Genomic DNA, 18,444 nt, shown 5'->3' on the forward strand with positions numbered 1-18,444 from the left:
TTAAAGGCACTTTTAGCAAGTCAATTTCCACATATCAAAACCTCTTCTCTGGAGTAGCGCTTGTCTTGAAAGACCCATCCATCACCTAAGCAACACTCACCCATAAGAGACGTCCTGGTTTGCCGGGCCTGTCTCCAGACGAAGATATGCGAAGGCTCTGAGTACGCTTCAAAGGAACAAGCCCATAAAAATCTCAGATATCAATCGCTGTCAAAAAGCTACTTCAAAGCTTAGGCCCGTCACTTCAGAATTCAGGCCAGATCCAACAGCCCTACTCAGCTTCTGGCGCAGGAGGGCGCTGACCAACCACACCCACCAACACTGGCCAGGCCACAAGGCTGGCTGGGATTTTTCTTCCGCTTAGTCCTTGGGAGGAGACACCTGCTCCTTTCCCACCCGGAAGAGGGCAGTGTGCGATGCCCTAAGGGTGCCGACCCCCAAGATGTTGGAGATGGCAGCACATGATGTGTCTGCTGAGAAAAGACACCGACAAGTGGAGCCAGCAGGAGAATGGAGTCACCTGAGCTGCACACAGTCGGCCCAGGGGCTGCCCGGGATTCACGAAAGCCCAATCAAATCACTGCAGCTTGTGGTGATGCTGCAGATTTGTTGCTTTATGGTGGGGCTCCAGCCTCAGGCTGGTTCACAGCTCCGGTGCTTTCTCTTATCCCTCCCTTTTAGGGTATTGATTTCCACCGCCCAGCAACTGTGGGGTGAAAGCAAGAGGATCAGGTGTTCAAGATCGTCAGCTACACAGGGAGCTAGAGGCTAACCTAGGCTACTCAGGACACTACAGAACACAAAAGACTGGGCACAGTAGCCGTGGCACAAGCCCTCAGGAGGAAGAGCAGGGTGTTCTTTAGGTATGAGGTTACTCTGTATACATGGAGTTCTAGGTCAACATAGTGAAATCTTGTCTAAAATAAATTATTTTTAGAATAGAACCACAACTCTCAAGGATGTGTCAAACATTTATGCATTGCAGGATGTTTGATCACACTGTGAACCCCGAGATTGTGTTATTTGCTGGGGGGGGGGGAATGTTTTTAGTTGTGGTGTGACTCAGCCTTAGCACACACCTTTAATCCAAGCACTTCCTGCTTGAATATTGTAAACAGGATTAAATAAAGTCAACCATAGGTCAAGAAGAGGAACAAGAAGCCAGTGAACAGAAACTGAACATAGATATATTATGGAAAAAAAAAAAACACAAGTGGGGCAGTGGTAGCACACGCCTGTAATCCCAGCACGCTGGGAGGCAGAGGCAGCCGGATTTCTGAGTTCGAGGCCAGCCTGGTCTACAGAGTGAGTTCCAGGACAGCCAGGGCTACACAGAGAAACCCTGTCTCGAAAAAAACAAACAAACAACAACAAAAGCCACAGACAGCAAGAGGGAGTCCAGTGCAGGACAAATATACATTCAGAAAGTAGAAGGGAGGGACATTTAGTTTGAAGGTTTCTTGGGACAGTGAGAGGAGATTTGTGGTGGGACTTCAGCTGAGAAAGAAGGTCCCCGGGTGCTTTTCCTATCTCTCTGAGCTACCAGGTTTTCACCCCAGCATCTGGCTTCTGAGTCTTCATTGGTAACCAAACAATTGTGATATTGTTTAAAAACAACAACAACAAAAACATATATGCCTCAAAGAAAACAGAAAGGTAGCAAAGGTAATTCCAGGAAGATGCAACAAATAAATCTGAAATAAAACAACAGGTTGGGTGTTGGGATACAGAACTATTTAGCTACTTTCCAGGTGCTGTGCTGGGCAGAACTCATTTGTAACATGTGAGCTTCTTCTAAGTCAGTTTCTACCAGAATAGTGTTATGACTTCAATCACATATAAAAAAAAGGGGGGGGGACTGCTATGTTTAAGTAGTCAGGTGTCTCAAAATTGTTTGGTAAATGATGCTAGGAAAGTAGAGGACTCATAGTCCTCTTTCTGGTGTGTTGTCACCCCCACCCCTTCATTCACACCTATACCTCTGTGTGTGTGCTCACTTATATTCGCTGTCTCCCTAGCATCCAGTCTCCCTCCGCCTCACAATTTCCGCGCTCCCTCCTCCTCCCCCGACTCTGTATGCGGGGATCTCCGCCTTCCTGCATAGACACCTCATTGGGTGTTTGTGTCCCCGTCCCTTTCCCTTGGCCTCGCCACTGAGCCTGACCTTTCCTAAACCAAGTAGTCTGGTCGTTACCTAGGATACCACCAGGTTGGTCCCCCGGTTACCATGGAGTCCCGCTCCCTCCTACCCACCGCGCAGAAATACAAGGAGATCCGGTGACGCTGCGTTTGCGGACACAAACACCACCCTCCCAACTACAACTCCCAGAAAGCATTTTGCTAAATCTTTCTTTCAGTGGTTCGGAAGGTAGCCCAGCGGACGCGCCTTCGGAACCCGCGGTTGCCATGGAGACAGGGAGGCTGTTGGCTTCCTAGTGAGAGCGGTGATTGGTGCAGAACCCTGCAAATCCCGGGAAGGCCCCTGGAGAACTGACCAAAAAAAAAAAAAAAAAAAAAAAATGTGGTGGAGGGCATGCGCCGTCTGGAAGGCGGTGCTAGCATCCGTTGCCCCCCGAGAGGATTGTGCACATCGACGGGGCCCTGATGCCTGGATTCGAGACCGGGAGTGTGGGAAGAGACGTCCAGGAGTGCGACCTGATTACTGCCACCAGCGCAATCCTCTAGAGACAGGAAGAAGGGTAGAAACGGAGGCAGGGGTGGGGGAAGGGCAGAAGGGCTTGGAGCTGCGCGCAGAGCAGTCTGGGAAATGTAGTTTGGTCTGGAGAAAGCGAACGGGAGTGCGCATGTTCACAGCCTCCCTCGGCGCACTGAAGGAAGGCTGGGGGTCCCTTCACCCAAGGCCTTGGGAGTCTAGGTAGAGTGGCCTCTGTGATTCCAGCTGTCCAGCTAGACCCAGAGCACCGGCAGGGGTCCAGGAACTCCCTGCAAGGCGGCCCTATACTGACGCGCTAGCGTACTGATCGCCACCGTTGCCACGGCGACCGGACACATTGGCACCCTAAAGCGGTGATGCTCGCTTAGACTTCTGGGAAATGTATTTCCGGAACCTCCTCTATTTGCTTAGTGGCTGTTCCAAGTTTCAGGGTTTGGAGTTGACTTAGCACCCTAAAGAGCAGAGGTGTAACCCACAGAAGTCAAGGTGCCTCTAAACTGGTGCCACTCCAATAATAAATTTAGATTTTCACAAAGTCCCGGTTGCAGAAAGTATCATGAGAGAAGTCAGCCCTATTTACAGGTGAGGAAACTAACTCACACAGACACAGCAAAAGTAGTATCCTTGCAGACCATTGGTGTAATGATTCGGGAGCCTTTAAAGGTACCCAGGAGTCCCCCAGACACCTCCCAACCAACTAAACTAGCTGAAGATTTGTATCGCTGTTGGATGTGATGAGTTAGCTTCTGGAATTGGAGATATATGGAAAAGTGTTTGCGTAAGAGAAGCTAAGATGGGGGATCGGATGGAGTAAAGCTGTCCCCTTGATACCACATTGGGAAGGAAATACTGGGACATGAGAGGGGACCAGTCCAAGACTGGGTGTTAAACATTGAGGGACTGTTATTGTGAGTTTGGGAAGAGGCAGCAGTGGTATTGATGTCCAGATGCAAATAGAGAGGCAGCTATAGAAAAGAATAGGCTGGGGGCTGGAGAGATGGCTCAGCGGTTAAGTGCACTGACTGCTCTTCCAGAGGTTCTGATTTCAATTACCAGCAACCACATGGTGGTTCACAACCATCTGTAATGGGGTCTGGTGACCTCTTCTGGTGTGTCTGAAGAGAGTAATGGTGGTGAATAAAATAAATAAATCTTTTAATCAACTATAGAAAAGAATAGGATGTAGGGAAGAGAAATGTTTCTAAGCTTAAGCAAAAGCCTGTATTTAAAGCAGAGTAAGCTATAGAGTTCCCACGGATCTCTGGGGTGTGACTGGCCTGTGATGGGCACTCAGTAAGCATTCACTGCCCCTGGCGTTCCTTATTACACAAGCCTCGTACCATTCCTTCCCTAGGGACAGACACTGGCCTCAAAGACCTGATCTGGGACTCCTGATGAGACCCACTGTGCCAGGCTCCTCGGGCCGTGCACCCCCAGAAAATGAGCCTGCTGTGGTGAAGCTGGAGGACTCTGACAACGACGATGAGAGAGAAGATACGCTGTGGGACCCAGGCCCTGAGGCTGCACGTCGACGCTTCCGGTGCTTTCAGTATGAGGATGCAATAGGTCCTCAGGAAACCCTGGCCCAGCTCCGAGAACTGTGTTACCAGTGGCTGCGCCCAGAAGTACACTCCAAGGAACAGATGGTGGAGCTCCTGGTGCTGGAGCAGTTCCTGGGTGCACTGCCTCCTGAGATGCAGGCCCATGTGCAAGGGCAGTGGCCAGGCAGCCCTGAAGAGGCAGCGGCCTTGGTTGACAGACTTCGATGGGAGCTTGACGGACCTCGGAAATGGGTGAGTCAGTGGCTGTGTAGACGGTCAGCGGCTGGAACATTGTCATGTTTTGCCTCACTCTGTGCCATGGCCAGCTGGACATGCTCCTTGGTCATACAGAGGTACCCACCTATAACAGATCCTTTGTGAGGCTGCTCAGGACAAGAGCCCATACCTGTATCACCTGTCATCCCCAAAGCTAGATGGGACGGAGGGCACCATGCAATCCCCTGTACCAGCAAATAGTCCATTTGCTTTGCGCTCAAGGTCAAAAGAGGGGAAGGGGGGTTCAGGCCTTTGGCTGACCTAGTCAGTCTGCATCGGAGTTGGTACCCATAGCCCGTGGGTTGTGCCCAGTCCCGCTCTCTCCATGGTCTGTGCGTCTCCATAGGTCACAGTCCAGGTGCAGGGCAAGGAGGTCCTATCAGAGAAGATGGAGCCCTCCAGCTTCCAGCCAAGACCACGCACCAAGCTTCAGACGCCAGAGCCTGGTGCTGAGACCCCCCAAGGAGCCATGCAGGAATTGCCAGTGGACCTACAAACGAAAGAAGAGACAGAGTTGATGGAGAATCCAGGTGAGAGCAGGCAAAGTGGGCAGGGTCTGAAACCTAGCTGGGCAAAGCTACTCCACTCCACTGAGCCACACCCTGCGGGATAAAATCGTTCCAGTGTGCCTCTGGCCTTCCTCTCCCCTCCAGTCCAGCCAGCACAGACACTGTCCCTGGCCACCATGGCCCCATTTCCAGGCATCGTGGGACAGGCTGACCCAGAGATACAGATGCACAAACCAGTGCTTCCGGAAAACCCTGTTTGACACCATTCGCACTGGGCCCTCGGCTGGCCTGCCCTGTCCTTCCCAGCTTGGAGATCGTGCCCTTATCTCCCCTATATCTGGACCCTAGTGCCCAGCACCTCTAAGAAAGGTGGAAACTTTGTTGAGCTGCCTGACCCCACTTTTTGTCCCCAGAGCTCCTGGAGTCTGGGCCTCTTCCTGCTGCTCAAGAGGCTGCAGCCACTCTCCTACCTCGGGAGGCCCAGGTGAGACCTCTACAGCATGTGAGCGACTCTGCACTATGATCCCATAATGGGTGGGTGTCAGACAGGTCCTCTGAAGCCAGCCAGGCACAGTCCAACATTGACCACTGTGGTTTCAGGGCCATGGGACAGCACGGGACCAGACCTCTCCTCACAGCAACACTGAGCTTGATGTACCCCCATGGAGCGAGGACCCTGTGCCCCTGTGGCGTGAGGAAGTAGGGGGCATCTTTTCACCAGGTTAGTGAGATGGACAAGGTGGGGCTGAGTCCTCCTCATGCTCCACTACATCTGTGAGCCCTCTGTCCCTACTCAAGACAGCCCAGTCACTGGCGCCTTCTTCAGCCTTCTCTGCCACTGACCCCTGGGCTCTGTGACTTTGCCTTGAATCATAATTCCTTCCTGAAAACAACCTCTCCAGTCATAGCATTCTAAATGACCTCCACATTCAGGTGTGCATCTTTCCTGTCGGATAAAAGAGTAGGGAAGTTTAGGACCTATCAAAGAGAGCTTAATGTAGACAAGGCAAGAGTAGTCCGGACACAGCACAGGCAACTAACTGAGGACAGACCAGAACCCTGCCGGGCCACCCAGATACATCATCTTGTGAATTATGCTCTGAGAAGTAAAACTCTGAAAGCTTACAGATCCGAAACATGTTTGTCTAGCGCCTGTTAGATAGTTTAGTTTTCCATTATTGAAGCTCAAGGATTGTGCATGCCAGAGAAGCACACGGTCACGCACCGCAGCTTCCCACTGATGGATTATGGACAAGAACTCTACTCTTGAGCCAGGCCTCCATCCTCTCCCTGGTGGGTTCAAGGCCTTTCTCCCACCACTGAGCCATGTGTTAGCACCTCCTAGACTGGAGTTTTACCACTGAGCTAGACCCTCAATCCCAAAACTGTTGGACTCATTCTCAGGATTTTTTTTAATACTGCTGCTGCTAAGTCCTCTCTATTTGGAATTCACGTATCTCACTAGTAGGGAATTGTCTTGAAATGTTTCTTGGGTCATGCATGATGTCATTGACCAAGGTTCTTGGGCTCTCGGATGGTTCTCTACTGTTATCACTCCAGTTTTCCACCCTCTTTGTTGTATGTGAGTTCCAGCATGTGTTGTGTGCCATAGCACGCACACAGAGTTTGATGACAAGCTGCAGGAGTCGGTTTTCTTTCTCCTTCCTGTGGCTCCTCGGGAGCAAACTCAGGGTGCCTTTCCTGCCGTAGCAGATCCATAGCCATCTGGCACCAACACCTGCTGCCTCAGAACCCACCCGTCCTGGCCGGCCCTGCTTGTGCTGCACTGGGACCTGCTTGGGCCCACCTTCTTCCTCCACAGCTCATCTCTCAGCTCTCTTTTTTTTTTTTTTTTTTTTGGTGGTGGGGGGGGTGTTAAGGCAGGGTTTCTCTGTGTAGCCCTGGCTGTCCTGGAACTCACTCTGTAGACCAGGCTGGCCTTGAACTCAGAAATCTGCCTGCCTCTGCCTCCCAAGTGCTGGGATTAAAGGCGTGCGCCACCACCACCCAACCATCTCTTGGATGTCTTGCAGACACACTGGCTGCACTGCTTCAGTCCCCCGACTGCTTCCTCCTCCTCAGGCTGCTCTTGATGCAGACAACCATACCTCTTGCTTTCAAGCATCAGTTCATCTTCGCCTCCATGATTCCTGGCATGTCCCATGGCCGAGTGCCTCACCCTCCACCTGTGCCTTTTGTGACAGACAGAGTTTCAGTTTTTGAGATACGGCCCTGCTTTGTTTTGAGACAGGGTCTACTATATCCTAGGGTTGTTTGGAACTTAGTATGTAGCCGAGAATGACCTTGAACAACTGATGCTCCTGGCTCTACTTACCAAGTGTGGGAATACAGGAGGAGGATGCCTCTCCTGATTTATGCAGTGCTGGGGAGGGAACTAAGGGCTTCATACATGCCACAAGCATTTTACCAACTGAGACAAATCCCCAGCCCTATTAGTGATGTGGTGGTGCTGCTGTGGTGTGTTTGTTTGTTTGTGGGTATATATGTTTATGCACATACATATGTACCAGGGATTGAACCCTAGACTTTTGCACATGCTAACCATGCACTCTACTATTAGAGCTATACTCCCTGAGATCTTGTTAGTACTTCATTATGATGCTATTTTAAATGTTAATATAATGTAAGGCACAGCATTGGTAGGCTAGAGACAACTTCACTAAAGACACAAGGCAGAAATAGTTTTTTGATGCACTGTGATACATCAGTAAGCAAGACAGTAAAGAGAGCCTGTCTTCACTGAGCCATTCTACTAGCTGCTTTGGGTAGCAGTATGCACTCGTGCGTGCAGTCAAGCAACACTCAGTGTCCTAGAGTCCCTGCATGCGATGTACCCTGGCTAGACACAGCCTCGCCTAGAGGCAGTAATGATTTGACTTATCCTGAGTCAGAATCGGTGCAGCAGGACCTCCCCCTCCTAAATCAGCATCAACACTTTGCAGCTAGAGCTTGTCGTGCATAGTTAGCAGGTAGCAGTCCTGCTCATATGAAACCAGCCTGCCAGGAGGGAAAAGCAGTCTAGTTTCACAAAGTTACCGGAGCTCAGAACAGTATCCAGAGTTAATACACTCACATGGTGGAAACTCCAAATGATATACACAGTGCCACAGCACAGTGCCCCAGGTGTCCAGCAGCCAGCATGACAATTTCTGTCTGTGCCTTCCAGAGAGAATCTGTATGCAAAGGAGCAGGCACGGTATAACCATGCACTGCGTAACAGTCTGTTGGTCAGCCCAGACCACAAACAATTACCTTAGCATATTGCCAGAGCTGGACACGGTTCTACACGCCTAGCACTGGGGAGGTGGAGGCAGGAGTTAGGCAGAAGCGAGAGGATCGCCAAGTCTTCAAGGCCAGCGCACACTATACTGTGAGATCCTCTCTCAATAGTCAGGACTGGCAAGATGGCTCCAGAAGAAAGAGCTCTTGCTCCTAAGCTAACAACCTGAGTTCAGTCTCTGGGGCCCGCAGAGAGAAGGAGACGATCACTTCCTGACAACTGAGTTGTCTTCTGACCTCCACACATGCATCACAGGATATACACCTGTGGCCATACACACACAGCAAAAATAAATATTCTAATGTAAAAGCCAAAACCACTTAACAACACCTTTCTGTAGAGTTTCCCCTTTAGTTAACCGACATGCAGTCTACAGCCAGGTGCTCGGTAGCCTTTTATGAACACAGTCTAACAAGTGTAGGGCACACAGGGAAACACTGTTTCAAAAGCACACAGCAAACCAAACATGGCACCCCGACATTATAGGCCCTTAATCCCAGCACTGGGCAAGCAAAGGCAAGCAGGTTTCTGTGGATTTAAAGACAACCTGGTCTACCAAACAAGTTCTAGACCAGCCAGGGTTACATAGACCTGTTGCCTTATACCAAATAAAAAAAATTTTTTTTTGAGACAGGGTTTCTCTGCATAGCCCTGGCTGTCCTGGAACTCACTCTATAGACCAGGATGGCCTCGAACTCAGAAATCCACCTGCCTCTGCCTCCCAGAGTGCTGAGATTACAAGCGTGCGCCACCACCACCACTCGGCCCAAATAAAATAATAATAATAATAATAATAAAAGCAGAAAGATGAAAAGGTTTTTTTGGGTTTTTTTTAATGGAGCTGGAGAGATGGTTCTGTGGTTAAAATGCTCTTCCAGAGGACCTAGGTTTGACTCCCAGTGCCCACATGGTGGCTCAAAACTGTCCCAGAGAATGTGGCTGGCCATTTTAGGCACTGCACACACACAGTACATACAGCATACATACAGGCAAACATCCATACACATATAAAATTTAAAAAAAATTAAAGATGAAGGGATTTTTGTTATTTGGAGTGTGTGTGTGTGTGTGTGTGTGTGCGTGCGTGCGTGTGCGTGTGCGTGTGCGTGTGTGTGTGTGTATACATGCAGTTTTTTAGTTTGGTTTCTTTCTTTGTTGTTGTTTTTCTCTATATATCCAGGGAGTCTTGATCCCACTTGTATTCAAAACTGGTATCACATTTATGTTAGATTTTCTGCCTCAGACACCAAAAGTATCTAGGATTATAGGCATGCACCACTCTGTAATGGCAAGGAAAGTTTAAAAGGAAGAAGATGTCTAAGGGGCCGGGCGGAGAGACTGCTCGGCAGATGAGAGAGAGAGCACACTCTTTGCAGAGGACCAAGATTGGATTCCTAGAACCCAAATCAGGCAAGTCACAGCCCTGTAGACATCCAGCTCCAAGGGCCTGATGCTCTCCTCTGCGCTGCCTTCACCGAATTCACACACACATGTATGAACACATCGTGGTGCACACTGAATTCACACACACATATATGAACACATAGTGGTGCACACTGAATTCACACACACATGTATGAACACATCGTGGTGCACACTGAATTCACACACACACATATATGAACACATAGTGGTGCACACTGAATTCACACACACACACATGTATGAACACATAGTGGTGCACACTGAATTCACACACACATATATGAACACATAGTGGTGCACACTGAATTCACACACACATATATGAACACATAGTGGTGCACACTGAATTCACACACATATGTATGAACACATAGTGGTGCACACTGAATTCACACACATGAACACATAGTGGTGCACACTGAATTCACACACACATATATGAACATATAGTGGTGCACACTGAATTCACACACACATATATGAACACATAGTGGTGCACACTGAATTCACACACACATACATGAACACATAGTGGTGCACACTGAATTGACACACACATATGTATGAACACATAGTGTGCACACTGAATTCACACACACATACATGAACACATAGTGGTGCACACTGAATTCACACACACATATATGAACACATCGTGGTGCACACTGAATTCACACATATATGAACACATAGTCATGCACACTGAATTCAGACACACATATATGAACACATAGTGGTGCACACTGAATTGACACACACATATGTATGAACACATAGTGGTGCACACTGAATTCACACACACATATATGAACACATCGTGGTGCACACTGAATTCACACACATATATGAACACATCGTGGTGCACACTGAATTCACACACACATATATGAACACATCGTGGTGCACACTGAATTCACACACATATATGAACACATCGTGGTGCACACTGAATTCACACACACATATATGAACACATAGTGGTGCACACTGAATTCACACACATATATGAACACATCGTGGTGCACACTGAATTCACACACACATATATGAACACATCGTGGTGCATACTGAATTCACACACACATATATGAACACATAGTGGTGCACACTGAATTCACACACATATGTATGAACACATAGTGGTGCACACTGAATTCACACACATGAACACATAGTGGTGCACACTGAATTCACACACACATATATGAACATATAGTGGTGCACACTGAATTCACACACACATATATGAACACATAGTGGTGCACACTGAATTCACACACACATACATGAACACATAGTGGTGCACACTGAATTGACACACACATATGTATGAACACATAGTGTGCACACTGAATTCACACACACATACATGAACACATAGTGGTGCACACTGAATTCACACACACATATATGAACACATCGTGGTGCACACTGAATTCACACATATATGAACACATAGTCATGCACACTGAATTCAGACACACATATATGAACACATAGTGGTGCACACTGAATTGACACACACATATGTATGAACACATAGTGGTGCACACTGAATTCACACACACATATATGAACACATCGTGGTGCACACTGAATTCACACACATATATGAACACATCGTGGTGCACACTGAATTCACACACACATATATGAACACATCGTGGTGCACACTGAATTCACACACATATATGAACACATCGTGGTGCACACTGAATTCACACACACATATATGAACACATAGTGGTGCACACTGAATTCACACACATATATGAACACATCGTGGTGCACACTTTTAATTCCAGTATATGGAGCCTGAAAAGCTCTATGAAGTTGAGGCCAGCCTCGTGTAAATAATGAGTTTCAGGCAGGCCAGAGCTATACAGACCCTGTCTCAAAATAAAAGCAGTGTATTAAAATAAACAACCCTGGAGCTGGAAAAAATGAATGCCTCACAACCATCTTACTCCAGTGCCAGGGACCAACACCCTGTCTGGCCTCCTCTGGACCCAGGTATGCACATGATATACAGACATACATAAAGACAAAACACCCGTACACATAAAATAAGCCTAAAAATATTTTTTTAATGAAAAATCCAGGCATAGTAACACACACCTTTAGTCCCAGCACTTGAAGGCAGAGGCACTTGGGAGGTTCAAGGCCACTGCATAGTGAATTCCAAGACAGCCAGGGATGCAAATTGAGACTCTGTCTAGAAAACAATAGATAGATAGATAGATAGATAGATAGATAGATAGATAGACAGACAGATAGATCAATCGAACAAACCTTGCTTAGTGAGATGGTTCACCAGAATCCCCATGGTGAAAAGAAAAGACCAAATCTTTCAGGTTGGTTTTTTCTTAAATATATATTATAATAAGAAAATGGGGGCGAGAGGAAGAAAGGTCCTCAGGGGTTAAGAGTGCTCACTGCTTTTCAGACCCCCTTCAGGACGTTCACAATATCCGGTTCCAGGGGCTCTGGTGCCCTCTGGCCTCCTAGGGCATCTGCATACACATGGCTACACAAACTCATGCAGTTCCATGTACATACACATAATATTTACAAAAAAGATTCTCCTGCATGACCAAACCACCTCATTCTGTCCCTGCTGCGTGCCATATGCTTGGCAAACAGCAGGGGTCACCGCAGGGCCTCAGACAGTTCTGTAGACTTCAGGGGTCACCACAGGGCCTCAGACAGCTCTGTAGACTTCAGGGGTCACCACAGGGCCTCAGACAGTTCTGTAGACTTCAGGGGTCACCGCAGGACCTCAGACAACTCTGTAGACTTCAGGGGTCACCACAGGGCCTCAGACAGCTCTGTAGACTTCAGGGGTCACCACAGGGCCTCAGACAGCTCTGTAGACTTCAGGGGTCACCACAGGGCCTCAGACAGCTCTGTAGACTTCAGGGGTCACCACAGGGCCTCAGACAACTCTGTAGACTTCGGGGGTCACCACAGGGCCTCAGACAGCTCTGTAGACTTCAGGGGTCACCACAGGACCTCAGACAGTTCTGTAGACTTCAGGGGTCACCACAGGGCCTCAGACAGCTCTGTAGACTTCAGGGGTCACCACAGGGCCTCAGACAGCTCTGTAGACTTCAGGGGTCACCACAGGGCCTCAGACAGCTCTGTAGACTTCAGGGGTCACCACAGGACCTCAGACAGTTCTGTAGACTTCAGGGGTCACCACAGGGCCTCAGACAGCTCTGTAGACTTCAGGGGTCACCACAGGACCTCAGACAGTTCTGTAGACTTCAGGGGTCGCCACAGGGCCTCAGACAACTCTGTAGACTTCTGGCTCACCATGGTCACTCCTTTGTCAACAGTCCTTTTGGATTGCTTCTCATTAAGTACTAGAAAACCATGTTCATAGGTCATTAACACAAGGAGGAACACAACTATTAGATAGGAATACTTAAAAGTGGAATTCCTGGGACAGCATGGAACGCTGCTGTTTTGATTTTTGTGAGGTTGTTTTTGTTTTTTAAGCTTTGTTTATTTATTAAATGTGAGTACACTGTAGCTGTCCTCAGACACTCAAGAACAGGGGCATCAGACCTTATTATGGATGGTTATGAGCCACCATGTGGTTGCTGGGATTTGAACTCGGGACCTTCGGAAGAGCAGTCAGTGTGCTCTTACCCACCGAGCCATCTCTCCAGCCCTGATTTTTGTTTTTTAAGGTAGTATCTCATATAATCCAGCTGGCTTTGACCTTGATCTGTTGACAACCCCGAACTTGTGTCTCTATCCCTCAGAGTCGGGACTGGAAGTACTTACCACCTATGCCCTGTGCATTTAGTATTTTGATTCCATTTTCCAACCCAACATGTGATGTATCAGCAATGTATACACTTAAGATCATGGAAACAAGGCTAGAGAGACGGCTCGGTAGTTAGGAGCACGCCGGCTTCTCTTGTGTCCCCAGGGTCCACGTATCAGCAGACAACCACCTGTCACTCAAGTGTCACTTGTTTTTCATGCTCATATCCTTCCGCAGCGTGGCTGTCAGGCACTGTTGGTTTGTGGGAGCTCTGTAGAAGTAGCCCCTTCATCTCGGGAGAGTTCTTAGCTTGGCTTTGGATTCTGCTTTCCTTTGGTGCTTCCTGGTTTCTGTCACCCATTTTGCCTCCATCCCCAGGGACCTTGGGGAACACTTCATCCCCCATCATCCTCTCACACAGCTCACCCTGTGCTCCACTGTGCCTGAAGCTGCTGGCCTTGGAAGGCTCACTCTGTAGGAAGGGCATACTTGTACATAGACAGCTCCCATGTTGATCACATGTAGATCGTGTTCAGCTCCCCTCTAACCCCCGAGCCATCATGGAACCTCCTTGTCTGGGTCACCTCAGGCGTGGCAAGTCTGAACCCAAGGCTAGAGAACTACATTACTTTATTGCTGACTGTTAATGTCACCTCTGGCTTTTATTGACTCTACTTTCTTCTCTGCATTTTCCAAGACCCCCATTGGCCACCTAAACTGGGCCCTACTGCCACCCCAGAATTCTTCCAAAAAGAGTCTCCCACCCCGATGACTTAAGTCAAATCAGGAAAGCCTTTCCACACACCTGTGAGTTTCCCCGGGGTTCTGCCCATCGCAGGGACACGTGTACAGATAGAACTGCCACTCTTACTTCCTTTCTGCCTCACCAGCCAGTTCCAAGCCTATAGTTCAGTCTCCCAGAGTTCCATGGGTTATAGCAGAAAGCCAGAGTCTCATAAAAGAACGGCTCCCGTTGTGCAGGGTTTACGCTGCAGATGGACGGCATCACCGCAGAGCCAGATATGATGAGCCCCCACCTCCATGTCCCCTGGGATCTGGACATGGCTAGCCTCTCTGGACAAATCCAGTCCCCTACCAGGGAAGGTGGCTTTGCCCTTGTACTCCCCAGCGACCCTGGAGGTGAGGAGGGCCCTGCCTACGAGGATCCCTGCCCCAGTGAGGGCCCAGCATTGGTGGCGACTCGCTGGCATGCTCCAAGGGGCCGAAGTCAGAGCCATCCTAACACGGGGACTGGAGCGATGCGAGGTGGCCGCTGCGACGTGTGTGGCAAGGTGTTCAGCCAGAGAAGCAATCTGCTGCGGCACCAGAAGATCCACACAGGCGAGAGACCGTTCGTATGTGGTGAGTGTGGCCGAAGCTTCAGCCGCAGCTCTCATCTGCTGCGCCACCAGCTCACGCATACTGAGGAACGGCCTTTTGTGTGCCGCGACTGTGGCCAGGGCTTCGTGCGCAGCGCCCGCCTGGAGGAGCACCGGCGCGTGCACACCGGCGAGCAGCCGTTCCGCTGCGCAGAGTGCGGCCAGAGCTTTCGGCAGCGCTCTAACCTACTGCAGCACCAGCGCATTCACGGCGACCCGCCCGGTCCCGCGCCGCTCATCCTGCCCCTCACTGGAGTCCCCGAGCCCCCGGGCCCCTTCCCATGCAGCGAATGCTGCGAGAGCTTCTCACGACGCGCCGTGCTGCTCGAGCACCAGGCGGTGCACACCGGGGACAAGTCCTTCGGATGCGTGGAGTGCGGCGAGCGCTTCGGCCGCCGTTCCGTGCTGTTGCAGCACCGGCGCATGCATAGCGGCGAGCGGCCCTTCGCCTGTGCCGAGTGCGGCCAAAGCTTCCGGCAGCGCTCCAACCTCACCCAGCACCAGCGCATCCACACTGGCGAGCGGCCCTTCGCCTGCGCCGAATGTGGCAAGGCCTTCCGCCAGCGGCCCACGCTCACGCAGCACCTGCGTGTGCACACGGGTGAGAAGCCCTTCGCGTGCCCCGAGTGCGGCCAGCGCTTCAGCCAGCGACTCAAGCTCACGCGCCACCAAAGGACCCATACGGGCGAGAAGCCCTACCGCTGCGGTGAGTGCGGCCTCGGCTTCACGCAGGTGTCTCGGCTCACCGAGCACCAACGCATCCACACGGGCGAGCGGCCCTTCGCCTGTCCTGAATGTGGCCAGAGCTTCCGGCAGCACGCCAACCTCATCCAGCACCGGCGCATCCACACGGGCGAGCGGCCCTACGCGTGCCCCGAGTGTGGCAAGGCCTTCCGCCAGCGGCCCACACTCACGCAGCACCTGCGCACTCACCGGCGAGAAAAGCGCTTCGCTTGCCAGGACTGTGGCCGCAGCTTCCACCAGAGCACCAAGCTCATCCAGCACCGGCGCGTCCACAGCTCTGAGTAGCTGTACAGCACCAAGCTGTCACAACCCCTCACAGGGTTGTTGTGAGACTGGCATTACCCAGCAGGCCCAAACAGAGCCTGGGGTTCCGTACGTGCTCAATAAATAGATGATGCCCCCCCCCAGCCTGGACAGTTCCTCCGCCCACCTTACCGCTGTTTCCATGCTGGTTTCCATGGTATATTCCATGCTGGTATAAGCTATGCATGCACAGTTTCCACAGTAGCACTACCACGCCTGCTTTCTTGTGGGATATGCTCTGTAGCATACTTCTGGCTTATACAGAGGGGATGCCCAGCCTCAGATGGGGCAGACTAGCCACATTCACAAAGGAAAAAGGGTTCTCTCCATCTGCCATGGGTCTAGTCAAGAAAGAGGTCACTATGTCGCCGGTGGGTGACTGAAAAGGGCAGTCCAGCCGGGTGTGATAGTACACACATGTAACCGGAGCATTCAGGAGCCTTAGGAGGATTGCAGAGAGCTTGAGTTCAGTCTGGACGACACCATAAGCTGTTATTTCAAAAGCACACGTTGAATGTGGTGGCGTACACATGTGACCCCAGCAGTTGGGGGACAGAGAGACAAGGTAACTGCCAAAGGTTCAACAAGTAAGTCTCTGTAGCAAGTTCCTGGACAGCCAGAGCTACATAGTGAGAACCTATCAAACAAACAAAACAGCCTGCCAAAAACATAAAATACAAAGGTGATGGTGTGTGATGGTGCAAGACTTGTAACCATTCCAGCTGTTCAGGAGGCTGAGATACGTGAACCGCTAACTATTTCAGGCCTGCATAGGGGCCAGGGCTCTGCAGGGGGATGGCTCAGTTCAAGCCCCTTGTCACCAAGCCCGATGACCTGAGCTTGACCCCTAGGACCCACACGTTGGAAGGAGACAACCAATTCCTGGAAGTTGTCCTCTGATCTCCACGATCTGTGTTTTCTGGGTTATGTTTGCGCATGCACATACAAGAGTAAATAAATGGGGGAAGGAAAAAGCGGTAAAAGGTGGCCAGGGCTAGGAAGTTTATTGATAGGCTAGTGTTCACCAGGCCCTGGGATCGATGCTTGTGCTCCTCCCACCCCCAATTAGGCTTGAAGGATTATTTTATGAGTTGGAGAGAAAAACAAGGAAAACTAGAGATGAGATCTTTGTTGCTGCTGGGTGGAGAGAGAGAACAGGAAAGAGAGGAAGAGCAAGAAACATGCGGCCTGAGTCAGGGGCCCCGTAAATCAGGCCGGTTCAGCGATGGATGTCAGCAGTCGGCCGGATGGGATCAGAGGGCTGGGCTATCATCAAGGAGAGACTGGCCGTAGTACCAGGGCAAGCACAAAGTTAGGATTTTTGCAGGTATCCAAAGCTTTTTGAGGTAGAACTCAGAAAAGTGACGGGGCTTAGCAGTGCCGATCTGTAAGCAGCTTCCTCGTGCTTTACGTGAAGTGTGAAGGAGGAGGAACCGGGAAGGAGCGTTGATCATTGAGGATCCGGTCCCAAAGTGATGGAGGAAGAACCTTTCGGGCTTTCTCTCCAGGGAGCTCCAAGGCCTGGCTCAGGCCTATTAAAAAGGCCTTAGCTGCCAGGCGAGGTTGCTGTGGCCTGAGAGAATGCCCCCCATGCCCCGTGGCACCTTGTGTCTCAGAACAGCAGGTATGAAGGCCTCTGTGGAGTCTCTGCCTATGGCAAAGCCCAGATAGACAAGTCTAGAGCCCAGAGGCAGGAATTAAAGTGATATCTCAGCCTCTGTCAGGAGACAGGACTTGACGGTGCCTTCCCTGACACGCCCTCATTTCAGAGCCTCGGGAGGGCATGGGCCTCCAAAGGGATCGCCTACCTCTCAAGCTCTCCATCTTGCTCTGAACCAATCCCCATGACATTGTTTCCCCGAGCCCAAATCCACTGTCCTGGCACTGCCGTAAGCAGGCAAAGCTTTCCTCTTCCAGTAGGAGGAGCACTGAGGAGGAGCACCGAGGAGTGGCCATGGGACGGAATGGGAGGCTTAACCTGGAAATTCAAACATGTCAAGCTTTTCCTCCCGGATGGAGTGTGAGTGGAACTCCCACAGTAGAGGGCACGGGCTGCAGGCACAGGACCAGTTCTGCTCTGTCCTGTGGAACTTGTTCCTCATTGGCCACAGGCTCCTTCAACCATGACTCTGTTCATAGCTCCACTAGGCTCTCCTTCCTCCTGGGAGGTCTTCAGGAGTGCATTCAGCAGGAAGTCATAGGAAATACAGTTGACAACAGTTTACATGATCCTGGACACTCCGGGCCTGGTGTCCCCTGGCATTTACCTCCTTTGCGACAGTCTTCCCCCCTTCCACCTCACTGGCTATGGCTTTGGCACAGTTGCTCTCTTCCCAGGGGGTACTGGGCTTCAAGTAGTCAAAGGAGCTCCATGTAACGTCTCAGCTCAGGCCCTAAGCCGAAGGTCAGGCCTTTCTCTGGGTAGCTGTGCCAGATTGGCTCTAGCCTTGGCATCGCCAGGAATACCGTTTTAAGGATGGTGTGTCCAAGCTACGTCTGTGTGGCTAGTTTTACTTG

At 50.5% G+C, this 18,444-nt stretch overlaps 1 protein-coding gene across 2 annotated transcripts; it reads left to right on the plus strand.

The window, feature by feature from the left end:
• Nucleotides 1–2,531: 2,531 nt before the first annotated feature.
• Mzf1 (myeloid zinc finger 1) lies at nt 2,532–16,004 on the plus strand. 2 transcript variants are annotated; one of them, XM_052170984.1, is made up of 6 exons: nt 2,532–2,699; nt 4,029–4,467; nt 4,838–5,021; nt 5,414–5,484; nt 5,601–5,721; nt 14,483–16,004. In XM_052170984.1, exons 2-6 carry the CDS (start codon nt 4,069–4,071, stop codon nt 15,907–15,909), a joined length of 2,202 nt encoding a protein of 733 aa, XP_052026944.1. In that variant the 5' UTR covers nt 2,532–2,699; nt 4,029–4,068; the 3' UTR covers nt 15,910–16,004. The 2 variants fall into 2 exon arrangements, with proteins under 2 accessions (XP_052026944.1, XP_052026936.1); XM_052170976.1 differs by lacking the exon at nt 2,532–2,699 and adding an exon at nt 2,768–3,256.
• The last annotated feature ends 2,440 nt before the right edge of the window (nt 16,005–18,444 follow it).

This window comes from Apodemus sylvaticus, chromosome 1 (assembly GCF_947179515.1).
Source record: "Apodemus sylvaticus chromosome 1, mApoSyl1.1, whole genome shotgun sequence".
Classification (NCBI taxonomy): Eukaryota; Metazoa; Chordata; class Mammalia; order Rodentia; family Muridae; genus Apodemus; species Apodemus sylvaticus.